Here is a 23,909-nt window from a genome sequence, read left to right on the forward strand (position 1 = left end):
GGCAGGTGTATGAGGTAAGAATGGTACGCTATGTGAAATGAAAGGAAAGAAGCCTAACCCCTGCACTTTTTATAGGTTACTAACATCGGCCCTCTTCTTCCTTTCCTGCACTTTGCTGTCACTGTAGTGCCTTTCTTCTCCTTTCTAACACTACTTCTCCCTGAAAGCTGCTCTCATGACGCTTGAGCTGGCTCTTTAACGAAAAATTCACCTGAAAATGTCAGAAGAACCATAATGCTTGTGGTTCTTGTAGGAGATTGCCAAAACACCTTAAATAAATTACTAACATGAAGAAGAAGAAAACAAATATGTTTACATAAGAGTGTAAACATAACACATTACACTGTGTTTGGGGCTGTAGCTCTGAGTCAGTCATAAGACAGTTTCCCCCTATTTCTTCTCCCTGTGACTCACTTGCAGTTTTCCCACTACTTCCCCTCTCAACAGCTTTTCTAATAACCTCACCTGTTCATCGCCTTGCTTTCTTTCTTCTTTTTGTTTCCTGCAGTTGCGAAGTTCCTTCAAACAAGCATTCAGCAAGAAGAAATCTCCGAAGTCGGCCTCCTCTCACTCTGACATCGAGGAGATGACGGACTCTTCATTGCCATCCTCTCCCAAGCTGCCTCACAATGGCACCTCAGCCACAGGCCACATGCTCAGGAACACGCACTCCAACACACTGTGTGTACTAGCTCAACATCTGCATGTGACAAAAAACTGCTCAAATTGCACTATGTTAATGCTTCAAACTGCATTGCCTTGTGTGCGCATACAGATTGTCGGAGTGTTTGGACAGCGAGGCTGAGACGGTGATGCAGCTGCGCAGTGAGCTCAGAGAGAAGGAGATGAAACTAACTGACATCCGCCTGGAGGCTCTTAGCTCTGCACATCAGCTTGATCAACTCCGCGAGGCCATGAACCGCATGCAGGTCTGCAAATTTCAGACTGAGCTTACTGAGTATGCTTCACATTGAGATGGATGTAAACATTGAATGTCTGATTGCATATAATTGTTGCTGTACTCATGTGACTGAAGCGTTATTGATTTCTGATGTTTAGTTTAATACATTTTTAATGCTAACAGTTTAATTGACATGAGGGAAGGGTGAATACATACATGTACATAAAAGATTATTTTCGGATGTTTATCTGCAGGTGGAGATTGAGAAGCTCAAGGCGGAGAATGACCGTCTGAAGCTGGAGAACCAGGGCAGCAGGACGGGCTCCCAGGCCTCCATCTCATCTTCTCCTCCCCCTCATACACACGGCCACACCCCAGGGCCTGCACCAGGGCTCTCCCAACATGGCCTCAACCTCACGGCCAGTGAGTCCACCAGCCTGGGTAAGACAGGACCTGCACAGTTCAGGATGATACATTACTCCAGTGTATTTAACAATGAAATGTTTTAATGTGTAACACTGACAATGGAGAAATCACATGTAACGTTGTCTTCCGGTCAGACATGTTGCTGGATGACACGGGCGGAGAAGGAGGAAGGAAGGAGGGGCGGCACGTGAGGATTGTCGTTAGCTTGGATGAAGACAGCAAGTGGGGAGAGGTGAGACTAATGTAACAAACGCTTTTCTGGTTGTTTTTAGGTTTTAATTTTATCTGTAGGCTTTTGGTATATTCAACTTTTTTAATTTTTCCATCACAGGAGGCTCGACCTCGACATTTTCTTATTGGTTGCATCGGTGTTAGTGGCAAAACTAAGTGGGATGTCCTGGATGGAGTAGTCCGACGCCTTTTCAAGGTAAAGACAGGAAAATGGTTAAGAATCAGATAGAGACAAAACATGGTTGGCTGTATTTGACACATTTATACTTCCTATATTGTATAAACATAATTTCCTTCCATTCACTTTCATGTTTTTGGACAAAACATTCTCATTCAGAAACATTTCAGTCCTTAGAAAGCTGCTAAATGCTTTATCTCTGACAGGAGTACATCACCCATGTGGATCCAGTGAGCCAGCTAGGCTTGAGCTCAGACAGCGTGCAGGGATACAACATTGGAGAAATCCATCGGCCCAGCAGCCCCAGTGCCGCCAACACGCCTGAGCTGCTGCCGTGCGGCTACCTGGTGGGAGACAACACTATCAACATCCAGCTCAAAGGTACCAACCTCTCAGCATGCTCATTGGTCCCAATGAGTTCGCATCGCAGCCTTCAGTTTCCATGAGCTCAATGGAAATGTGGCTGATCGCCAGCATGTTAAATTCATCAAGGGATGAAAGATAGATAGAGATATTTATATATATATATATATATATATATATATATATATATATATATATATATATATATATATATATATATATATATATATATATATATATATATATATATATATATATATATATATATATATATATATATATATATATATATATATATATATATATATATATATATATATATATAATTTTATTTTTTTTTATATAGAGAGTAGTTTTTAAGAGAAAGGTTTCCCACAGTAATAAATCAAAACAAAACACCTTGTGCTAAAACTTAAAATATGTCTTGGGTTCAATAAATGAATAAAACATTTTATTTCACTGTAAAAAAACAAACAAACAAAAAAAACAAAAACAATGAATAAAGCTGTCAAAAAAAGGATTTTTAATTGTGATACATTAAATTATCTGAATTTAAACAAACTATTGATTGATTAAAAAATCTAATTAATACACTTTGGTTATGAAAGGTCGAGGATTTTAGCTAACTGAACTAAAGAAAATAACATTAAGATATTTGACAAACTCAGTCATCTTCTGCAAACTGCTAACCTCCCATGACATGAATATATGTGTCCGTGTACAGGTGCAGGAAGTGAAAACGTGGACTCGCTGGTGTTCGACACGCTCATCCCCAAGCCGATGCTGCAGCGCTACGTCTCCCTGCTGAAGGAGCACAGGCGCGTCATCCTGTCAGGCCCCAGCGGTACAGGAAAGACCTACCTGGCCAATCAGCTATCGCGTCACCTGCTGCTGCTGGAGGGCCGACCGCTAACTCCAAATGCTGTCGTCACTTTCAACGTGGATCACAAGTCCAGCAAAGTAAACATGCACACAGATTCTCTACATGCTGGTTGTTAAACCCAGTCTGCAAAATGTAACAAGCACAAAAAGCTACATTGCAGAGGAATTCCTCTTTAGTGGGTCGTAGGAGGTAACAGCTGAATTTATCACCTCTAAGAGCTCCGATATTTAATTTTTCTAGGGTTAAGTAAGTGTTGGGTTGACTCTTGAATATATTGAATTTAATTCTTTATGTTTAGTTTGCAAAACTGTAAACAACAGCTACAAATATAATTAAAGCTGCAAGCAGCGTTATGAGGGCCCTCGCACCCTGGCGTGTCGAGCCACGCCCAACACCTAAAACCAGCACGTCCGATCTCATGTCACATTGATGGAATTCATGCATTTAACCACCAGCTAACATTTCATTTGGTTCAACCATGAGTATAGTCGTCCCACTAGGTGGCGCTCTAACCATTATAGACAAAGGGCATAACAAACATTTCCGAGCTCGAGTCTCATCACGCCTGCGACCTTTGGGAGAGATTGGACTTTGTGTCTTTGAGTGACAGCAGATTACTGCTTTTTGGCCAGTGATTGAAACTCCACGTGCCGCCATGACCACCCCGTTTCCTTGAACGTAAAAAGCTTCGCAATTTAACATCACAAAGGTCTTTAGATTCCACACACTGGAGAATGGTTCAATATGATGAAATCCCTTGGAGGAGTTCGTCAAAGTATGAAGCCTGAAAAGAGGGGAAAATGTCGCCAAAATTGCACATTAATTTTAAAATGGCTGACTTCCTGTTGGATTTGGGATATTGCACCAAGAGACTTTTTTGTACATCTTGATATTTTCCATAAGCTTACCAGGTTTCAGACTCATAGATGAAACACAGAGCAGGGGCTGTTGTTTTGAAATTTTGTAGGGGGCGCTGTGGAGCAATTTCGCGCTATTCAATGAAAATGATCACATGACAACAAAGCCTTCATCCATTTGGAGGTGTGGGCCAAATTTCAAGCCTCTATAAACTTGCAAGCCCCTCAAAAGCCACTTCATCTTTCATGTTGAACAGCGTTGCCACCAGGGTGCGCCGTTCAGTTTAAAGTCACAATTTTTGCACTGAAGCATCACGAGGGACTGATGTTGATATTCACCGCTTTTGAGGTGGCCACGATGAACCTGTGAAAATCAGTACAACAAAATTAAAGCCATGACATTTCCTGTTGCCACTAGGTGGCGCTGTACGTATTCCCGACAATGGGCACATCAATCTGTTCAGGGCGGGTCTGACATCATGCCTGTAAAGTCTGGTACTGAACAGACTGGATTTCATTGAGTTATACTAATTTGTTTCTTCATGGCGTGACATCAAAGTTCGCCATGCTGCTGGGGTCACACCCTTTTGCGAAAAGTCACAGTTTTCACTGTAACCCAAGACCAACTCCTTACGCCTTTCCTGGAGAAATTTGAGGCTGCAGGTGTCACCCATCACTATACTGTACCCCAAAGTGTAAAACATGACATTTCCTGTTCCCACTAGGTGGCGCTGTCCCTGGTGTCAAATATGGCAGTTGAAATATGTTCAGGGGTGGAGCCTTATCATATGTGTTCACTTTGGTCAAGGTCAGAAAATGTATGACAAAATGAGAGGCAATAAGATTTTCATGGCGAGTCATCGAAATTCGCCATGGCGCCACGGCCTCATAGTATTGTGAAAACTCAAAAGCTCCGCAATTTAACATGGCACAAGGGTGTAGTTGGCACTGACCAAATATGAAGGTTATGAAATCAAACCCCAAGGAGGAGTTCGTCAAAGTTCGAGGCATGGAAATGGTAAAATCAGAGCCAAAATGTCACCTTCAATCCAAAATGGCGGACTTCCTGTTGGGTTTAGGACATTGCCATAATAGACTTTTTTGTTCGACTCTGAACATTATATAGGTGTACCGACTTTCAAACTTGTAGGCCATACCCATACCGGGGGCTCGCGTTTTTCATTTTTCTAGGTGGCGCTACTGAGCTAATTTTCCCTGGCCATGTCTGAGAACATTAAAATACGTAAATTTTCACCAGACCTGACGCGTGTGCAAAATTTCATGAGTTTTCGAGCATGTTTAGGCCCTCAAACGGCCAATTCATTTGCCGAAATAATAATAATAATAATTAAAGCTGCAAGCAGCGTTATGAGGGCCCTCGCACCCTGGCGTGTCGAGCCACGCCCAACACCTAAAACCAGCACGTCCGATGTGATGTCACATTGATGGAATTCATGCATTTAACCACCAGCTAACATTTCATCTCATTGAACCATGATTATAGTCGTCCCACTAGGTGGCGCTCTAACTATTACCGACAAATGGCATAACAAACATTTCCGAGCTCGAGTCTCATCACACCTGCGACGTTTGGGAGAGATTGGATATTGTGTTTTTGAGTGACAGCAGATTACTGCTTTTTGGTGAGTGATTGAAACTCTAAGTGCCGCCATGACCACCCCGTTTCCCTGAACGTAAAAAGCTTCGCAATTTAACATCACAAAGGTCTTTAGATTCCACAAACTTCAGATCGGTCCAATCTGATGAAATCCCTTGGAGGAGTTCGTCAAAGTATGAAGCCTGAAAAGAGGGGAAAATGTCGCCAAAATTACACATTAATTTTAAAATGGCTGACTTCCTGTTGGATTTGGGATATTGCTCCAAGAGACTTTTTTGTACATCTTGATATCTCCTATAAGCCTACCAGGTTTCAGATTCATACATAAAACACAGAGCTGGGGCTGTGGTTTTGAAATTTTGTAGGGGGCGCTGTGGAGCCATTTTGGGATATTCAATGAAAATGATCACATGACAACAAAGCCTTCGTCACATTGGAGGTGTGTGCCAAATTTCAAGCCTCTATACACTTGCCAAGACCCTCAAAAGCCACTTCATCTTTCATGGTGAACAGCGTTGCCACCAGGGTGCGCCGTTCAGTTTAAAGTCACAATTTTTGCACTGAAGCATCACGAGGGACTGATGTTGATATTCACCGCTTTTGAGGTGGCCACGATGAACCTGTGAAAATCAGTACAACAAAATGAAAGCCATGACATTTCCTGTTCCCACTAGGTGGCGCTGTCCGTATTTCCGACAATGGGCACATCAATCTGTTCAGGGCGGGTCTGACATCATGCCTGTAAAGTCTGGTACTGATCAGACTGGATTTCATTGAGTTAGACTAATTTGTTTCTTCATGGCGTGACATCAAAGTTCGCCATGCTGCTGGGGTCACACCCTTTCGCGAAAACTCACAGTTTTCACTGTAACCCAAGACCAACTCCTTAAGGCTTTCCTGGAGAAATTTGAGGCTGCAGATGTCACCCATCACTATACTGTACCCCAAAGTGTAAAACATGACATTTCCTGTTCCCACTAGGTGGCGCTGTCCCTGGTGTCAAATATGGCAGTTGAAATATGTTCAGGGGTGGAGCCTTATCATATGTGTGCTCTTTGGTCAAGGTCAGAAAATGTATGACAAAATGAGAGGCAATAAGATTTTCATGGCGAGTCATCGAAATTCGCCATGGCGCCACGGCCTCATAGTATTGTGAAAACTCAAAAGCTCCGCAATTTAACATGGCACAAGGGTGTAGTTGACACTGACCAAATATGAAGGTTATGAAATCAAACCCCAAGGAGGAGTTCGTCAAAGTTCGAGGCATGGAAATGGTAAAATCAGACCCAAAATGTCACCTTCAATCCAAAATGGCGGACTTCCTGTTGGGTTTAGGATATTGCCATAATAGACTTTTTTGTTCGACTCTGAACATTATATAGGTGTACCGACTTTCAAACATGTAGGTCATACCCATACCGGGGGCTCGCGTTTTTCATTTTTCTAGGTGGCGCTACTGAGCTAATTTTCCCTGGCCATGTCTGAGAACATTAAAATACGTAAATTTTCACCAGACCTGACGCGTGTGCAAAATTTCATGAGTTTTCGAGCATGTTTAGGCCCTCAAACGGCCAATTCATTTGCCGAAATAATAATAATAATAATAATAATAATAATAATAAACAGAGCAATTACAATAGGGCCTTCGCACTGTCAGTGCTCGGGCCCTAATTAAAGCTGCAAGCAGCGTTATGAGGGCCCTCGCACCCCCGGCGCGTCGAGCCACGCCCAACACCTAAAACCAGCACGTCCGATCTCATATCACATTGATGGAATTCATGCATTTAACCACCAGCTAACATTTCAACTCATTCATTCATGATTAGTTAGTCGTTCCACTAGGTGGCGCTCTAACCCTTATGCACAAATGGCATAACAAACATTTCCGAGCTCGAGTCTCATCACACCTATGAGCTTTGGGAGAGATTGGACATTGTGTTTTTGAGTGACAGCAGATTACTGCTTTTTGGCGAGTGATTCAAACTCCACGTGCCGCCATGACCACCCCGTTTCACTGAACGTAAAAAGCTTCGCAATTTAACATCACAAAGGTCTTTAGATTCCACACACTGGAGATTGGTTCAATATGATGAAATCCCTTGGAGGAGTTTGTCAAAGAACGGTGCCTGGAAAGAGGGGAAAATGTTGCCAAAATTGCACATTAATTTTAAAATGGCTGACTTCCTGTAGGATTTTGGATATTGCTCCAAGAGACTTTTTTGTACATCTTGATATCTCCTATAAGCTTACCAGGTTTCAGACTCATACATAAAACACAGAGCTGGGGCTGTGGTTTTGAAATTTTGTAGGGGGCGCTGTGGAGCCATTTCGCGCTATTCAATAAAAATGATCACATGACAACAAAGCCTTCATCCATTTGGAGGGGTGTGCTAAATTTAAAGCCTCTATATACTATCCAAGCCCCTCAAAAGCCACTTCATCTTTCATGGTGGACCGCGTTGCCACCAGGGTGCGCCGTTCAGTTTAAAGTCACAATTTTTGCACTGAAGCATCACGAGGGACTGATGTTGATATTCACCGCTTTTGAGGTGGCCACGATGAACCTGTGAAAATCAGTACAACAAAATTAAAGCCATGACATTTCCTGTTGCCACTAGGTGGCGCTGTACGTATTCCCGACAATGGGCACATCAATCTGTTCAGGGCGGGTCTGCCATCATGCCTGTAAAGTCTGGTACTGATCAGACTGGATTTCATTGAGTTATACTAATTTGTTTCTTCATGGCGTGACATCAAAGTTCGCCATGCTGCTGGGGTCACACCCTTTTGCGAAAAGTCACAGTTTTCACTGTAACCCAAGACCAACTCCTTAAGGCTTTCCTGGAGAAATTTGAGGCTGCAGGTGTCACCCATCACTATACTGTACCCCAAAGTGTAAAACATGACATTTCCTGTTCCCACTAGGTGGCGCTGTCCCTGGTGTCAAATATGGCAGTTGAAATATGTTCAGGGGTGGAGCCTTATCATATGTGTGCTCTTTGGTCCAGATCGGAACATGTATGACAAAATGAGAGGCAATAAGATTTTCATGGCGAGTCATCGAAATTCGCCATGGCGCCACGGCCTCATAGTATTGTGAAAACTCAAAAGCTCCGCAATTTAACATGGCACAAGGGTGTAGTTGGCACTGACCAAATATGAAGGTTATGAAATCAAACCCCAAGGAGGAGTTCGTCAAAGTTCGAGGCATGGAAATGGTAAAATCAGAGCCAAAATGTCACCTTCAATCCAAAATGGCGGACTTCCTGTTGGGTTTAGGACATTGCCATAATAGACTTTTTTGTTCGACTCTGAACATTATATAGGTGTACCGACTTTCAAACATGTAGGTCATACCCATACCGGGGGCTCGCGTTTTTCATTTTTCTAGGTGGCGCTACTGAGCTAATTTTCCCTGGCCATGTCTGAGAACATTAAAATACGTAAATTTTCACCAGACCTGACGCGTGTGCAAAATTTCATGAGTTTTCGAGCATGTTTAGGCCCTCAAACGGCCAATTCATTTGCCGAAATAATAATAATAATAATAATAATAATAATAATAATAAACAGAGCAATTACAATAGGGCCTTCGCACTATCAGTGCTCGGGCCCTAATAATTAAAGCTGCAAGCAGCGTTATGAGGGCCCTCGCACCCCATCGCGTCGAGCTACGCCCAACACCTACAACCAGCACGTCCGATCTGATGTCACATTGATGGAATTCATGCATTTAACCACCAGCTAACATTTCAACTCATTCATTCATGATTAGTTAGTCGTTCCACTAGGTGGCGCTCTAACCATTATGTACAAATGACATAATAAACATTTCTGAGCTCGAGTCTCATCACTCCTATGAGCTTTGGGAGAGATTGGACATTGTGTCTTTGAGTGACAGCAGATTACTGCTTTTTGGCGAGTGATTGAAACTCCACGTGCCGCCATGACAACCCCGTTTCCCTGAACGTAAAAACCTTCGCAATTTAACATCACAAAGGTCTTTAGATTCCTCACACTGGAGATTGGTTCAATCTGATGAAATCCCTTGGAGGAGTTCGTCAAAGAAGGGTGCCTGGAAAGAGGGCAAAATGTTGCCAAAATTGCACATTCATTTTAAAATGGCTGACTTCCTGTTGGATTTGGGATATTGCTCCAAGAGACTTTTTTGTACATCTTGATATCTCCTATAAGCTTACCAGGTTTCAGACTCATACATAAAACACAGAGCAGGGGCTGTGGTTTTGAATGTTTGTAGGGGGCGCTGTGGAGCCATTTTGCGCTATTCAAGGAAAATGATCACATGACAACAAAGCCTTCATCCATTTGGAGGTGTGTGCTAAATTTAAAGCCTCTATATTCTTTCCAAGCCCCTCAAAAGCCACTTCATCTTTCATGTTGAACAGCGTTGCCACCAGGGTGCGCCGTTCAGTTTAAAGTCACAATTTTTGCACTGAAGCATCACGAGGGACTGATGGGGATATTCACCGCTTTTGAGGTGGCCACGATGAACCTGTGAAAATCAGTACAACAAAATTAAAGCCATGACATTTCCTGTTGCCACTAGGTGGCGCTGTCCGTATTTCCGACAATGGGCACATCAATCTGTTCAGGGTGGGTCTGACATCATGCCTGTAAAGTCTGGTACTGATCAGACTGGATTTCATTGAGTTATACTAATTTGTTTCTTCATGGCGTGACATCAAAGTTCGCCATGCTGCTGGGGTCACACCCTTTCGCGAAAACTCACAGTTTTCACTGTAACCCAAGACCAACTCCTTAAGGCTTTTCTGGAGAAATTTGAGGCTGCAGATGTCACCCATCACTATACTGTACCCCAAAGTGTAAAACATGACATTTCCTGTTCCCACTAGGTGGCGCTGTCCTTGATGTCAAATATGGCAGTTGAAATATGTTCAGGGGTGGAGCCTTATCATATGTGTTCACTTTGGTCAAGGTCAGAAAATGTATGACAAAATGAGAGGCAATAAGATTTTCATGGCGAGTCATCGAAATTCGCCATGGCGCCACGGCCTCATAGTATTGTGAAAACTCAAAAGCTCCGCAATTTAACATGGCACAAGGGTGTAGTTGACACTGACCAAATATGAAGGTTATGAAATCAAACCCCAAGGAGGAGTTCGCAAAAGTTCGAGGCATGGAAATGGCAAAATTAGAGCCAAAATGTCACCTTCTCTTCCAAATGGCGGACTTCCTGTTGGGTTTGCGTCAATGGGCCCACTGACTTTTTTGTTCGTCTTGGCATGATACACATGTGTGCCAAATTTCATACATGTAGCCCAAACGATGTGGTCGTAGGGCTGCATTTAACAAGGCATAGGTGGCGCTCTAGAGCCATTTCCCAGTGCTCATATGTAAAACCATTAAAAAACAAAATTTTTCACCAGACCTGGCATGTGTGCAAAATTTCATGAGTTTTTGAGCATGTTTAGGCCCTCAAAAAGGCCCTTGTTTGGGGTGAATAATAATAATAAAAAGAAACGGAGCAGATACAATAGGGCCTTCGCACTCTCGGTGCTCGGGCCCTAATTAAAGCTGCAAGCAGCGTTATGAGGGCCCTCGCACCCCCGGCGCGTCGAGCCACGCCCAACACCTAAAACCAGCACGTCCGATCTGATGTCACATTGATGGAATTCATGCATTTAACCACCAGCTAACATTTCAACTCATTCATTCATGATTAGTTAGTCGTTCCACTAGGTGGCGCTCTAACCATTATGTACAAATGGCATAACAAACACTTCCGAGTTCGAGTCTAATCACACCTGAGACGTTTGGGAGAGATTGGACATTGTGTTTTTGAGTGACAGCAGATTACTGCTTTTTGGCGAGTGATTTAAGTGCCGCCATAACCACCCCGTTTCCCTGGACGTAAAAAGCTTCGCAATTTAACATCACAAAGGTCTTTAGATTCCACAAACTGCAGATCGGTCCAATCTGATGAAATCCCTTGGAGGAGTTCGTCAAAGAACGATGCCTGAAAAGAGGGGAAAATGTTGCCAAAATTGCACATTAATTTTAAAATGGCTGACTTCCTGTTGGATTTGGGATATTGCTCCAAGAGACTTTTTTGTACATCTTGATATCTCCTATAAGCCTACCAGGTTTCAGATTCATACATAAAACACAGAGCTGGGGCTGTGGTTTTGAAATTTTGTAGGGGGCGCTGTGGAGCCATTTTGGGATATTCAATGAAAATGATCACATGACAACAAAGCCATCGTCACATTGGAGGTGTGTGCCAAATTTCAAGCCTCTATAAACTTGCCAAGACCCTCAAAAGCCACTTCATCTTTCATGGTGAACAGCGTTGCCACCAGGGTGCGCCGTTCAGTTTAAAGTCACAATTTTTGCACTAAAGCATCATCAAGGACTGATGGTGATATTCACCGCTTTTGAGGTGGCCACTATGAACCTGTGAAAATCAGTACAACAAAGTGTAAGACATGACATTTCCTCTTCCCACTAGGTGGCGCTCTTCATATTCCTGACAATGGGCACATCAATCTGTTCAGGGCAGGTGAGACATCATGCCTGTAAAGTCTGGTACTAATCAGACTGGATTTCATTGAGTTATACTAATTTGTTTCTTCATGGCGTGACATCAAAGTTCGCCATGCTGCTGGGGTCACACCCTTTCGCGAAAACTCACAGTTTTCACTGTAACCCAAGACCAACTCCTTAAGGCTTTCCTGGAGAAATTTGAGGCTGCAGATGTCACCCATCACTATACTGTACCCCAAAGTGTAAAACATAACATTTCCTGTTCCCACTAGATGGCGCTGTCCTTGATGTCAAATATGGCAGTTGAAATATGTTCAGGGGTGGAGCCTTATCATATGTGTTCACTTTGGTCAAGGTCAGAAAATGTATGACAAAATGAGAGGCAATAAGATTTTCATGGCGAGTCATTGAAATTCGCCATGGCGCCACGGCCTCATGGTATTGTGAAAACTCAAAAGCTCCGCAATTTAACATGGCACAAGGGTGTAGTTGACACTGTCCAAATTTGAAGTTTATAGGACCAAATCCCAAGGAGGAGTTCGTTAAAGTTCGAGGCATGGAAATGGCAAAATTAGAGCCAAAATGTCACCTTCTCTTCCAAATGGCGGACTTCCTGTTGGGTTTGCGTCAATGGGCCCACAGACTTTTTTGTTCGTCTTGGAATGATACACATGTGTGCCAAATTTCATACATGTAGCTCAAACCATGTGGTCGTAGGGCTGCATTTAACAAGGCATAGGTGGCGCTCTAGAGCCATTTCCCAGTGCTCATATGTAAAACCATTAAAATACAAAATTTTTCACCAGACCTGGCATGTGTGCAAAATTTCATGAGTTTTTGAGCATGTTTAGGCCCTCAAAAAGGCCCTTGTTTGGGGTGAATAATAATAATAATAATTAAAGCTGCAAGCAGCGTTATGAGGGCCCTCGCACCCCCGGCGCGTCGAGCCACGCCCAACACCTAAAACCAGCACGTCCGATGTGATGTCACATTGATGGAATTCATGCATTTAACCACCAGCTAACATTTCAACTCATTCATTCATGATTAGTTAGTCGTTCCACTAGGTGGCGCTCTAACCATTATGTACAAATGGCATAACAAACACTTCCAAGCTCGAGTCTCATCACACCTGAGACGTTTGGGAGAGATTGGACATTGTGTTTTTGAGTGACAGCAGATTACTGCTTTTTGGCGAGTGATTCAAACTCTAAGTGCCGCCATAACCACCCCGTTTCCCTGGACGTAAAAAGCTTCGCAATTTAACATCACAAAGGTCTTTAGATTCCACAAACTGCAGATCGGTCCAATCTGATGAAATCCCTTGGAGGAGTTCGTCAAAGAAGGGTGCCTGAAAAGAGGGGAAAATGTTGCCAAAATTGCACATTAATTTTAAAATGGCTGACTTCCTGTTGGATTTGGGATATTGCTCCAAGAGACTTTTTTGTACATCTTGATATCTCCTATAAGCTTACCAGGTTTCAGATTCATACATAAAACACAGAGCTGGGGCTGTGGTTTTGAAATTTTGTAGGGGGCGCTGTGGAGCCATTTCTCGCTATTCAATGAAAATGATCACATGACATCAAAGCCTTCGTCACATTGGAGGTGTGTGCCAAATTTCAAGCCTCTATAAACTTGCCAAGACCCTCAAAAGCCACTTCATCTTTCATCGTGAACAGCGTTGCCACCAGGGTGCGCCGTTCAGTTTAAAGTCACAATTTTTGCACTGAAGCATCACGAGGGACTGATGGTGATATTCACCGCTTTTGAGGTGGCCACGATGAACCTGTGAAAATCAGTACAACAAAATTAAAGCCATGACATTTCCTGTTGCCACTAGGTGGCGCTGTCCGTATTTCCGACAATGGGCACATCAATCTGTTCAGGGCGCGTCTGACATCATGCCTGTAAAGTCTGGTACTGATCAGACTGGATTTCATTGAGTTATACTAATTTGTTTCTTCATGGCGTGACATCAAAGTTCGCCATGCTGCTGGGGTCACACCCTTTGGCGAAAACTCACAGTTTTCACTGTAACCCAAGACCAACTCCTTAAGGCTTTCCTGGAGAAATTTGAGGCTGCAGATGTCACCCATCACTATACTGTACCCCAAAGTGTAAAACATGACATTTCCTGTTCCCACTAGGTGGCGCTGTCCCTGGTGTCAAATATGGCAGTTGAAATATGTTCAGGGGTGCAGCCTTATCATATGTGTTCACTTTGGTCAAGGTCAGAAAATGTATGACAAAATGAGAGGCAATAAGATTTTCATGGCGAGTCATCGAAATTCGCCATGGCGCCACGGCCTCATAGTATTGTGAAAACTCAAAAGCTCCGCAATTTAACATGGCACAAGGGTGTAGTTGACACTGTCCAAATTTGAAGTATATAGGACCAAATCCCAAGGAGGAGTTCGTTAAAGTACAAGGCATGGAAACGGTAAAATCAGAGCCAAAATGTCACCTTCAATCCAAAATGGCGGACTTCCTGTTGGGTTTAGGACATTGCCATAATAGACTTTTTTGTTCGACTCTGAACGTTATAACGGTGTACCGACTTTCAAACTTGTAGGCCATACCCATACCGGGGGCTCGCGTTTTTCAATTTTCTAGGTGGCGCTACTGAGCTAATTTTCCCTGGCCATGTCTGAGAACATTAAAATACGTAAATTTTCACCAGACCTGACGCGTGTGCAAAATTTCATGAGTTTTCGAGCATGTTTAGGCCCTCAAACGGCCAATTCATTTGCCGAAATAATAATAATAATAATAATAATAATAATTAAAGCTGCAAGCAGCGTTATGAGGGCCCTCGCACCCCCGGCACGTCGAGCCACTGCCAACACCTCAAACCGGCACGTCCGATGTGATGTCACATTGATGGATTTCATGCTTTTAATCACCAGCTAACATTTCATCTTATTCAACCAGGATTATAGTCATGCCACTAGGTGGCGCTCTAACCATTATTTACAAATAGCATAACAAACATTTCCAAGCTCGAGTCTCATCACACCTGCGACCTTTGGGAGAGATTGGACATTGTGTTTTTTAGTGACAGCAGATTACTGCTTTTTGCGAGTGATTGAAACTCTACGTGCCGCCATGACCACCCCGTTTCCCTGAACGGAAAAAGCTTCGCAATTTAACATCACAAAGGTCTTTAGATTCTACACACTGAAGAATGCTTCAATATGATGAAATCCCTTGGAGGAGTTCGTCAAAGTATGAGGCCTGAAAAGGGGGGAAAATGTCATCAAAATTACACATTAATTTTAAAATGGCTGACTTCCTGTTGGATTTGGGATATTGCTCCAAGAGACTTTTTTGTACATCTTGATATCTCCTATAAGCCTACCAGGTTTCAGATTCATACATAAAACACAGAGCTGGGGCTGTGGTTTTGAAATTTTGTAGGGGGCGCTGTGGAGCCACTTTGGGATATTCAATGAAAATGATCACATGACAACAAAGCCTTCGTCACATTGGAGGTGTGTGCCAAATTTCAAGCCTCTATAAACTTGCCAAGACCCTCAAAAGTAACTTCATCTTTCATGGTGAACAGCGTTGCCACCAGGGTGCGCCGTTCAGTTTAAAGTCACAATTTTTGCACTGAAGCATCACGAGGGACTGATGGTGATATTCACCGCTTTTGAGGTGGCCACGATGAACCTGTGAAAATCAGTACAACAAAATTAAAGCCATGACATTTCCTGTTGCCACTAGGTGGCGCTGTCCGTATTTCTGACAATGGGCACATCAATCTGTTCAGGGCGAGTCTGACATCATGCCTGTAAAGTCTGGTACTGATCAGGCTGGATTTCATTGAGTTATACTAATTTGTTTCTTCATGGCGTGACATCAAAGTTCGCCATGCTGCTGGGGTCACACCCTTTCACGAAAACTCACAGTTTTCACTGTAACCCAAGACCAACTCCTTAAGGCTTTCCTGGAGAAATTTGAGGATGCAGATGTCACCCATCACTATACTGTACCCCAAAGTGTAAAACATGACATTTCCTGTTCCCACTAGGTGGCGCTGGCCCTTATGTCAAATATGGCAGTTGAAATATGTTCAGGGGTGGAGCCTTATCATATGTGTTCACTTTGGTCAAGGTCAGAAAATGTATGACAAAATGAGAGGCAATAAGATTTTCATGGCGAGTCATCGAAATTCGCCATGGCGCCACGGCCTCATAGTATTGTGAAAACTCAAAAGCTCCGCAATTTAACATGGCCCAGGTGTGTAGTTGACACTGTCCAAAGATGAAGCTTATACAACCAAATCCCAAGGAGGAGTTCGCAAAAGTTCGAGGCATGGAAATGGCAAAATTAGAGCCAAAATGTCACCTTCACGTCCAAATGGCGGACTTCCTGTTGGGTTTGCGTCAATGGGCCCACTGACTTTTTTGTTCGTCTTGGCATGATACACATGTGTGCCAAATTTCATACATGTAGCCCAAACGATGTGGTCGTAGGGCTGCATTTAACAAGGCATAGGTGGCGCTCTAGAGCCATTTCCCAGTGCTCATATGTAAAACCATTAAAAAACAAAATTTTTCACCAGACCTGGCATGTGTGCAAAATTTCATGAGTTTTTGAGCATGTTTAGGCCCTCAAAAAGGCCCTTGTTTGGGGTGAATAATAATAATAAAAAGAAACGGAGCAGATACAATAGGGCCTTCGCACTCTCGGTGCTCGGGCCCTAATAATAATAATAAACAGAGCAATTACAATAGGGCCTTCGCACTATCAGTGCTCGGGCCCTAATAATAATTAAAGCTGCAAGCAGCGTTATGAGGGCCCTCGCACCCCCGGCGCGTCGAGCCACGCCCAACACCTAAAACCAGCACGTCCGATCTGATGTCACATTGATGGAATTCATGCATTTAACCACCAGCTAACATTTCAACTCATTCATTCATGATTAGTTAGTCGTTCCACTAGGTGGCGCTCTAACCATTATGTACAAATGGCATAACAAACACTTCCAAGCTCGAGTCTAATCACACCTGAGACGTTTGGGAGAGATTGGACATTGTGTTTTTGAGTGACAGCAGATTACTGCTTTTTGGCGAGTGATTCAAACTCTAAGGGCTGCCATAACCACCCCGTTTCCCTGGACGCAAAAAGCTTCGCAATTTAACATCACAAAGGTCTTTAGATTCCACAAACTGCAGATCGGTCCAATCTGATGAAATCCCTTGGAGGAGTACGTCAAAGCGCACGGTGCCTGAAAAGATGGGAAAATGTCGCCAAAATTACACATTAATTTTAAAATGGCTGACTTCCTGTTGGATTTGGGATATTGCTCCAAGAGACTTTTTTGTACATCTTGATATCTCCTATAAGCTTACCAGGTTTCAGACTCATACATAAAACACAGAGCTGGGGCTGTGGTTTTGAAATTTTGTAGGGGGCGCTGTGGAGCCTTTTTGGGATATTCAATGAAAATGATCACATAACAACAAAGCCTTAAGCACATTGGAGGTGTGGGCCAAATTTCAAGACTTTTTAAACTTTCCAAGCCCCTCAAAAACCACTTCATTTTTCATGGTGAACAGCGTTGCCACCAGGGTGCACCGTTCAGTATAAAGTCACAATTTTCGCACTGCAGCATCATGAAGGACTGACGGTGACATTCACCGCTTTTGAGGTATCCACAATGAACCTGTGAAAATCAGTACAACAAAGTCTAAGACATGACATTTCCTGTTCCCACTAGGTGGCGCTCTTCATATTCCTGACAATGGGCACATCAATTTGTTCAGGGCGGGTCTGATATCATGCCTGTAAAGTCTGGTACTAATCAGACTGGATTTCATGGAGTTATACTAATTTGTTTCTTCATGGCGAGATATCAAAGTTCGCCATGCTGCTGAGGTCACACCCTTTCGTGAAAAGTCACAGTTTTCACTGTACCCCAAGACCAACTCCTTACGCCTTTCCTGGAGAAATTTGAGGCTGCAGATGTCACCCATCACAATACTGTACCCCAAAGTGTAAAACATGACATTTCCTGTTCCCACTAGGTGGCGCTGTCGCTGACGTCAAATATGGCAGTTGAAATATGTTCAGGGGTGGAGCCTTATCATATGTGTGCTCTTTGGTCCAGATCGGACAATGTATGACAGAATGAGAGGCAATAAGATTTTCATGGCGAGTCATCGAAATTCGCCGTGGCGCCACGGCCTCATGGTATTGTGAAAACTCAAAAGCTCCGCAATTTAACATGGCACAAGGGTGTAGTTGGCACTGACCAAATATGAAGCTTATACGACCAATTTCCAAGGAGGAGTTCGTTAAAGTTCGAGGCATGGAAAAGACAAAATTAGAGCCAAAATGTCACCTTCACTTCTAAATTGCGGACTTCCTGTTGGGTTTGCATCAATGGGCCCACTGACTTTTTTGTTCGGCTCGTCATGATACACATGTGTGCCAAATTTCATACATGTAGCTCAAACTATGTGGTCGTAGGGCTGCATTTAACAAGGCATAGGTGGCGCTCTAGAGCCATTTCCCAGTGCTCATAAGTAAAACCATTAAAATACAAAATTTTTCACCAGACCTGGCATGTCTGCAAAATTTCATGAGTTTTTGAGCATGTTTAGGCCCTCAAAAAGGCCGTTGTTTTGCCTGAATAATAATAATAATAAGAAACGGAGCAGATACAATAGGGCCTTCGCACAGTCAGTGCTCGGGCCCTAATTAAAGCTGCAAGCAGCGTTATGAGGGCCCTCGCACCCCCGGCGCGTCGAGCCACGCCCAACACCTAAAACCAGCACGTCCGATCTGATGTCACATTGATGGAATTCATGCATTTAACCACCAGCTAACATTTCAACTCATTCATTCATGATTAGTTAGTCGTTCCACTAGGTGGCGCTCTAACCATTATGTACAAATGGCATAACAAACACTTCCAAGCTCGAGTCTCATCACACCTGAGACGTTTGGGAGAGATTGGACATTGTGTTTTTGAGTGACAGCAGATTACTGCTTTTTGGCGAGTGATTCAAACTCTAAGTGCCGCCATAACCACCCCGTTTCCCTGGACGTAAAAAGCTTCGCAATTTAACATCACAAAGGTCTTTAGATTCCACACACTGGAGAATGGTTCAATATGATGAAATCCCTTGGAGGAGTTCGTCAAAGTATGAAGCCTGAAAAGAGGGGAAAATGTCGTCAAAATTGCACATTAATTTTAAAATGGCTGACTTCCTGTTGGATTTAGGATATTGCTCCAAGAGACTTTTTTGTACATCTTGATATCTCCTATAAGCTTACCAGGTTTCAGACTCATACATAAAACACAGAGCTGGGGCTGTGGTTTTGAAATTTTGTAGGGGGCGCTGTGGAGCCATTTCGCGCTATTCAATGAAAATGATCACATGACAACAAAGCCTTCATCCATTTGGATGGGTGTGCTAAATTTAAAGCCTCTATATACTTTCCAAGCCCCTCAAAAGCCACTTCATTTTTCATGGTGGACAGCGTTGCCACCAGGGTGCGCCGTTCAGTTTAAAGTCACAATTTTTGCACTGAAGCATCACGAGGGACTGATGGTGATATTCACCGCTTTTGAGGTGGCCACGATGAACCTGTGAAAATCAGTACAACAAAATTAAAGCCATGACATTTCCTGTTGCCACTAGGTGGCGCTGTACGTATTCCCGACAATGGGCACATCAATCTGTTCAGGGCGGGTCTGACATCATGCCTGTAAAGTCTGGTACTGATCAGACTGGATTTCATTGAGTTATACTAATTTGTTTCTTCATGGCGTGACATCAAAGTTCGCCATGCTGCTGGGGTCACACCCTTTTGCGAAAACTCACAGTTTTCACTGTAACCCAAGACCAACTCCTTAAGGCTTTCCTGGAGAAATTTGAGGCTGCAGATGTCACCCTTCACTATACTGTACCCCAAAGTGTAAAACATGACATTTCCTGTTCCCACTAGGTGGCGCTGTCCTTGAGGTCAAATATGGCAGTTGAAATATGTTCAGGGGTGGAGCCTTATCATATGTGTGCTCTTTGGTCCAGATTGGAACATGTATGACAGAATGAGAGGCAATAAGATTTTCATGGCGAGTCATCGAAATTCGCCATGGCGCCACGGCCTCATAGTATTGTGAAAACTCAAAAGCTCCGCAATTTAACATGGCACAAGGGTGTAGTTGACACTGTCCAAATTTGAAGCTTATACGACCAAATCCCAAGGAGGAGTTCGTTAAAGTACAAGGCATGGAAACGGTAAAATCAGAGCCAAAATGTCACCTTCAATCCAAAATGGCGGACTTCCTGTTGGGTTTAGGACATTGCCATAATAGACTTTTTTGTTCGACTCTGAACGTTATAACGGTGTACCGACTTTCAAACTTGTAGGCCATACCCATACCGGGGGCTCGCGTTTTTCAATTTTCTAGGTGGCGCTACTGAGCTAATTTTCCCTGGCCATGTCTGACAACATTAAAATACGTAAATTTTCACCAGACCTGACGCGTGTGCAAAATTTCATGAGTTTTCGAGCATGTTTAGGCCCTCAAACGGCCAATTCATTTGCCGAAATAATAATAATAATAATAATTAAAGCTGCAAGCAGCGTTATGAGGGCCCTCGCACCCCATCGCGTCGAGCTACGCCCAACACCTACAACCAGCACGTCCGATCTGATGTCACATTGATGGAATTCATGCATTTAACCACCAGCTAACATTTCAACTCATTCATTCATGATTAGTTAGTCGTTCCACTAGGTGGCGCTCTAACCATTATGTACAAATGACATAATAAACATTTCTGAGCTCGAGTCTCATCACTCCTATGAGCTTTGGGAGAGATTGGACATTGTGTCTTTGAGTGACAGCAGATTACTGCTTTTTGGCGAGTGATTGAAACTCCACGTGCCGCCATGACAACCCCGTTTCCCTGAACGTAAAAACCTTCGCAATTTAACATCACAAAGGTCTTTAGATTCCTCACACTGGAGATTGGTTCAATCTGATGAAATCCCTTGGAGGAGTTCGTCAAAGAAGGGTGCCTGGAAAGAGGGCAAAATGTTGCCAAAATTGCACATTCATTTTAAAATGGCTGACTTCCTGTTGGATTTGGGATATTGCTCCAAGAGACTTTTTTGTACATCTTGATATCTCCTATAAGCTTACCAGGTTTCAGACTCATACATAAAACACAGAGCAGGGGCTGTGGTTTTGAAAGTTTGTAGGGGGCGCTGTGGAGCCATTTTGCGCTATTCAAGGAAAATGATCACATGACAACAAAGCCTTCATCCATTTGGAGGTGTGTGCTAAATTTAAAGCCTCTATATTCTTTCCAAGCCCCTCAAAAGCCACTTCATCTTTCATGTTGAACAGCGTTGCCACCAGGGTGCGCCGTTCAGTTTAAAGTCACAATTTTTGCACTGAAGCATCACGAGGGACTGATGGGGATATTCACCGCTTTTGAGGTGGCCACGATGAACCTGTGAAAATCAGTACAACAAAATTAAAGCCATGACATTTCCTGTTGCCACTAGGTGGCGCTGTCCGTATTTCCGACAATGGGCACATCAATCTGTTCAGGGTGGGTCTGACATCATGCCTGTAAAGTCTGGTACTGATCAGACTGGATTTCATTGAGTTATACTAATTTGTTTCTTCATGGCGTGACATCAAAGTTCGCCATGCTGCTGGGGTCACACCCTTTCGCGAAAACTCACAGTTTTCACTGTAACCCAAGACCAACTCCTTAAGGCTTTCCTGGAGAAATTTGAGGCTGCAGATGTCACCCATCACTATACTGTACCCCAAAGTGTAAAACATGACATTTCCTGTTCCCACTAGGTGGCGCTGTCCTTGATGTCAAATATGGCAGTTGAAATATGTTCAGGGGTGGAGCCTTATCATATGTGTTCACTTTGGTCAAGGTCAGAAAATGTATGACAAAATGAGAGGCAATAAGATTTTCATGGCGAGTCATCGAAATTCGCCATGGCGCCACGGCCTCATAGTATTGTGAAAACTCAAAAGCTCCGCAATTTAACATGGCACAAGGGTGTAGTTGACACTGACCAAATATGAAGGTTATGAAATCAAACCCCAAGGAGGAGTTCGCAAAAGTTCGAGGCATGGAAATGGCAAAATTAGAGCCAAAATGTCACCTTCTCTTCCAAATGGCGGACTTCCTGTTGGGTTTGCGTCAATGGGCCCACAGACTTTTTTGTTCGTCTTGGCATGATACACATGTGTGCCAAATTTCATACATGTAGCTCAAACGATGTGGTCGTAGGGCTGCATTTAACAAGGCATAGGTGGCGCTGTAGAGCCATTTCCCAGTGCTCATATGTAAAACCATTAAAATACAAAATTTTTCACCAAACCTGGCATGTGTGCAAAATTTCATGAGTTTTTGAGCATGTTTAGGCCCTCAAAAAGGCCCTTGTTTGGGGTGAATAATAATAATAAAAAGAAACGGAGCAGATACAATAGGGCCTTCGCACTCTCGGTGCTCGGGCCCTAATTAAAGCTGCAAGCAGCGTTATGAGGGCCCTCGCACCCCCGGCGCGTCGAGCCACGCCCAACACCTAAAACCAGCACCTCCGATCTCATATCACATTGATGGAATTCATGCATTTAACCACCAGCTAACATTTCAACTCATTCATTCATGATTAGTTAGTCGTTCCACTAGGTGGCGCTCTAACCATTATGTACAAATGGCATAACAAACACTTCCGAGCTCGAGTCTCATCACACCTGAGACGTTTGGGAGAGATTGGACATTGTGTTTTTGAGTGACAGCAGATTACTGCTTTTTGGCGAGTGATTCAAACTCTAAGTGCCACCATAACCACCCCGTTTCACTGAACGTAAAAAGCTTCGCAATTTAACATCACAAAGGTCTTTAGATTCCACACACTGGAGAATGGTTCAATATGATGAAATCCCTTGGAGGAGTTCGTCAAAGAACGGTGCCTGGAAAGAGGGGAAAATGTTGCCAAAATTACACATTAATATTAAAATGGCTGACTTCCTGTTGGATTTGGGATATTGCACCAAGAGACTTTTTTGTACATCTTCATATCTCCTATAAGCTTACCAGGTTTCAGAATCATACATAGAACACAGAGCAGGGGCTGTGGTTTTGAAATTTTGTAGGGGGCGCTGTGGAGCAATTTCGCGCTATTCAATGAAAATGATCACATGCCAACAAAGCCTTCATCCATTTGGAGGTGTGTGCCAAATTTCAAGCCTCTATAAACTTGCCAAGACCCTCAAAAGCCACTTCATCTTTCATGGTGAACAGCGTTGCCACCAGGGTGCGCCGTTCAGTTTAAACTCACAATTTTTGCACTGAAGCATCACGAGGGACTGATGGTGATATTCACCGCTTTTGAGGTGGCCAAGATGAACCTGTGAAAATCAGTACAACAAAATTAAAGCCATGACATTTCCTGTTGCCACTAGGTGGCGCTGTCCGTATTTCCGACAATGGGCACATCAATCTGTTCAGGGCGGGTCTGACATCATGCCTGTAAAGTCTGGTACTGATCAGACTGGATTTCATTGAGTTATACTAATTTGTTTCTTCATGGCGAGATATCAAAGTTCGCCATGCTGCTGGGGTCACACCCTTTCGCGAAAAGTCACAGTTTTCACTGTAACCCAAGACCAACTCCTTAAGGCTTTCCTGGAGAAATTTGAGGCTGCAGATGTCACCCATCACTATACTGTACCCCAAAGTGTAAAACATGACATTTCCTGTTCCCACTAGGTGGCGCTGTCCTTGATGTCAAATATGGCAGTTGAAATATGTTCAGGGTTGGAGCCTTATCATATGTGTGCTCTTTGGTCCAGATCGGAACATGTATGACAGAATGAGAGGCAATAAGATTTTCATGGCGTGTCATCAAAATTCGCCATGGCG

General features: G+C 43.4%; 1 protein-coding gene across 4 annotated transcripts in view; it reads left to right on the forward strand.

The window, feature by feature from the left end:
• Window positions 1-23,909, forward strand: part of nav2a (neuron navigator 2a) — a 319,405-nt gene that overhangs the window by 222,860 nt on the left and 72,636 nt on the right. For all 4 annotated transcript variants that reach the window (XM_080885572.1, XM_080885574.1, XM_080885571.1 and 1 more), the window contains 7 exons: window positions 509-681; window positions 776-929; window positions 1,156-1,342; window positions 1,462-1,559; window positions 1,659-1,754; window positions 1,943-2,117; window positions 2,824-3,059. In XM_080885572.1, the coding sequence (XP_080741698.1) occupies window positions 509-681; window positions 776-929; window positions 1,156-1,342; window positions 1,462-1,559; window positions 1,659-1,754; window positions 1,943-2,117; window positions 2,824-3,059 (1,119 nt within the window). The remainder of the gene's footprint in view (window positions 1-508; window positions 682-775; window positions 930-1,155; window positions 1,343-1,461; window positions 1,560-1,658; window positions 1,755-1,942; window positions 2,118-2,823; window positions 3,060-23,909) is intronic.

This window comes from Rhamphochromis sp. 'chilingali' (assembly GCF_963969265.1).
Source record: "Rhamphochromis sp. 'chilingali' genome assembly, chromosome: 6".
Lineage (NCBI taxonomy): Eukaryota > Metazoa > Chordata > Actinopteri > Cichliformes > Cichlidae > Rhamphochromis > Rhamphochromis sp. 'chilingali'.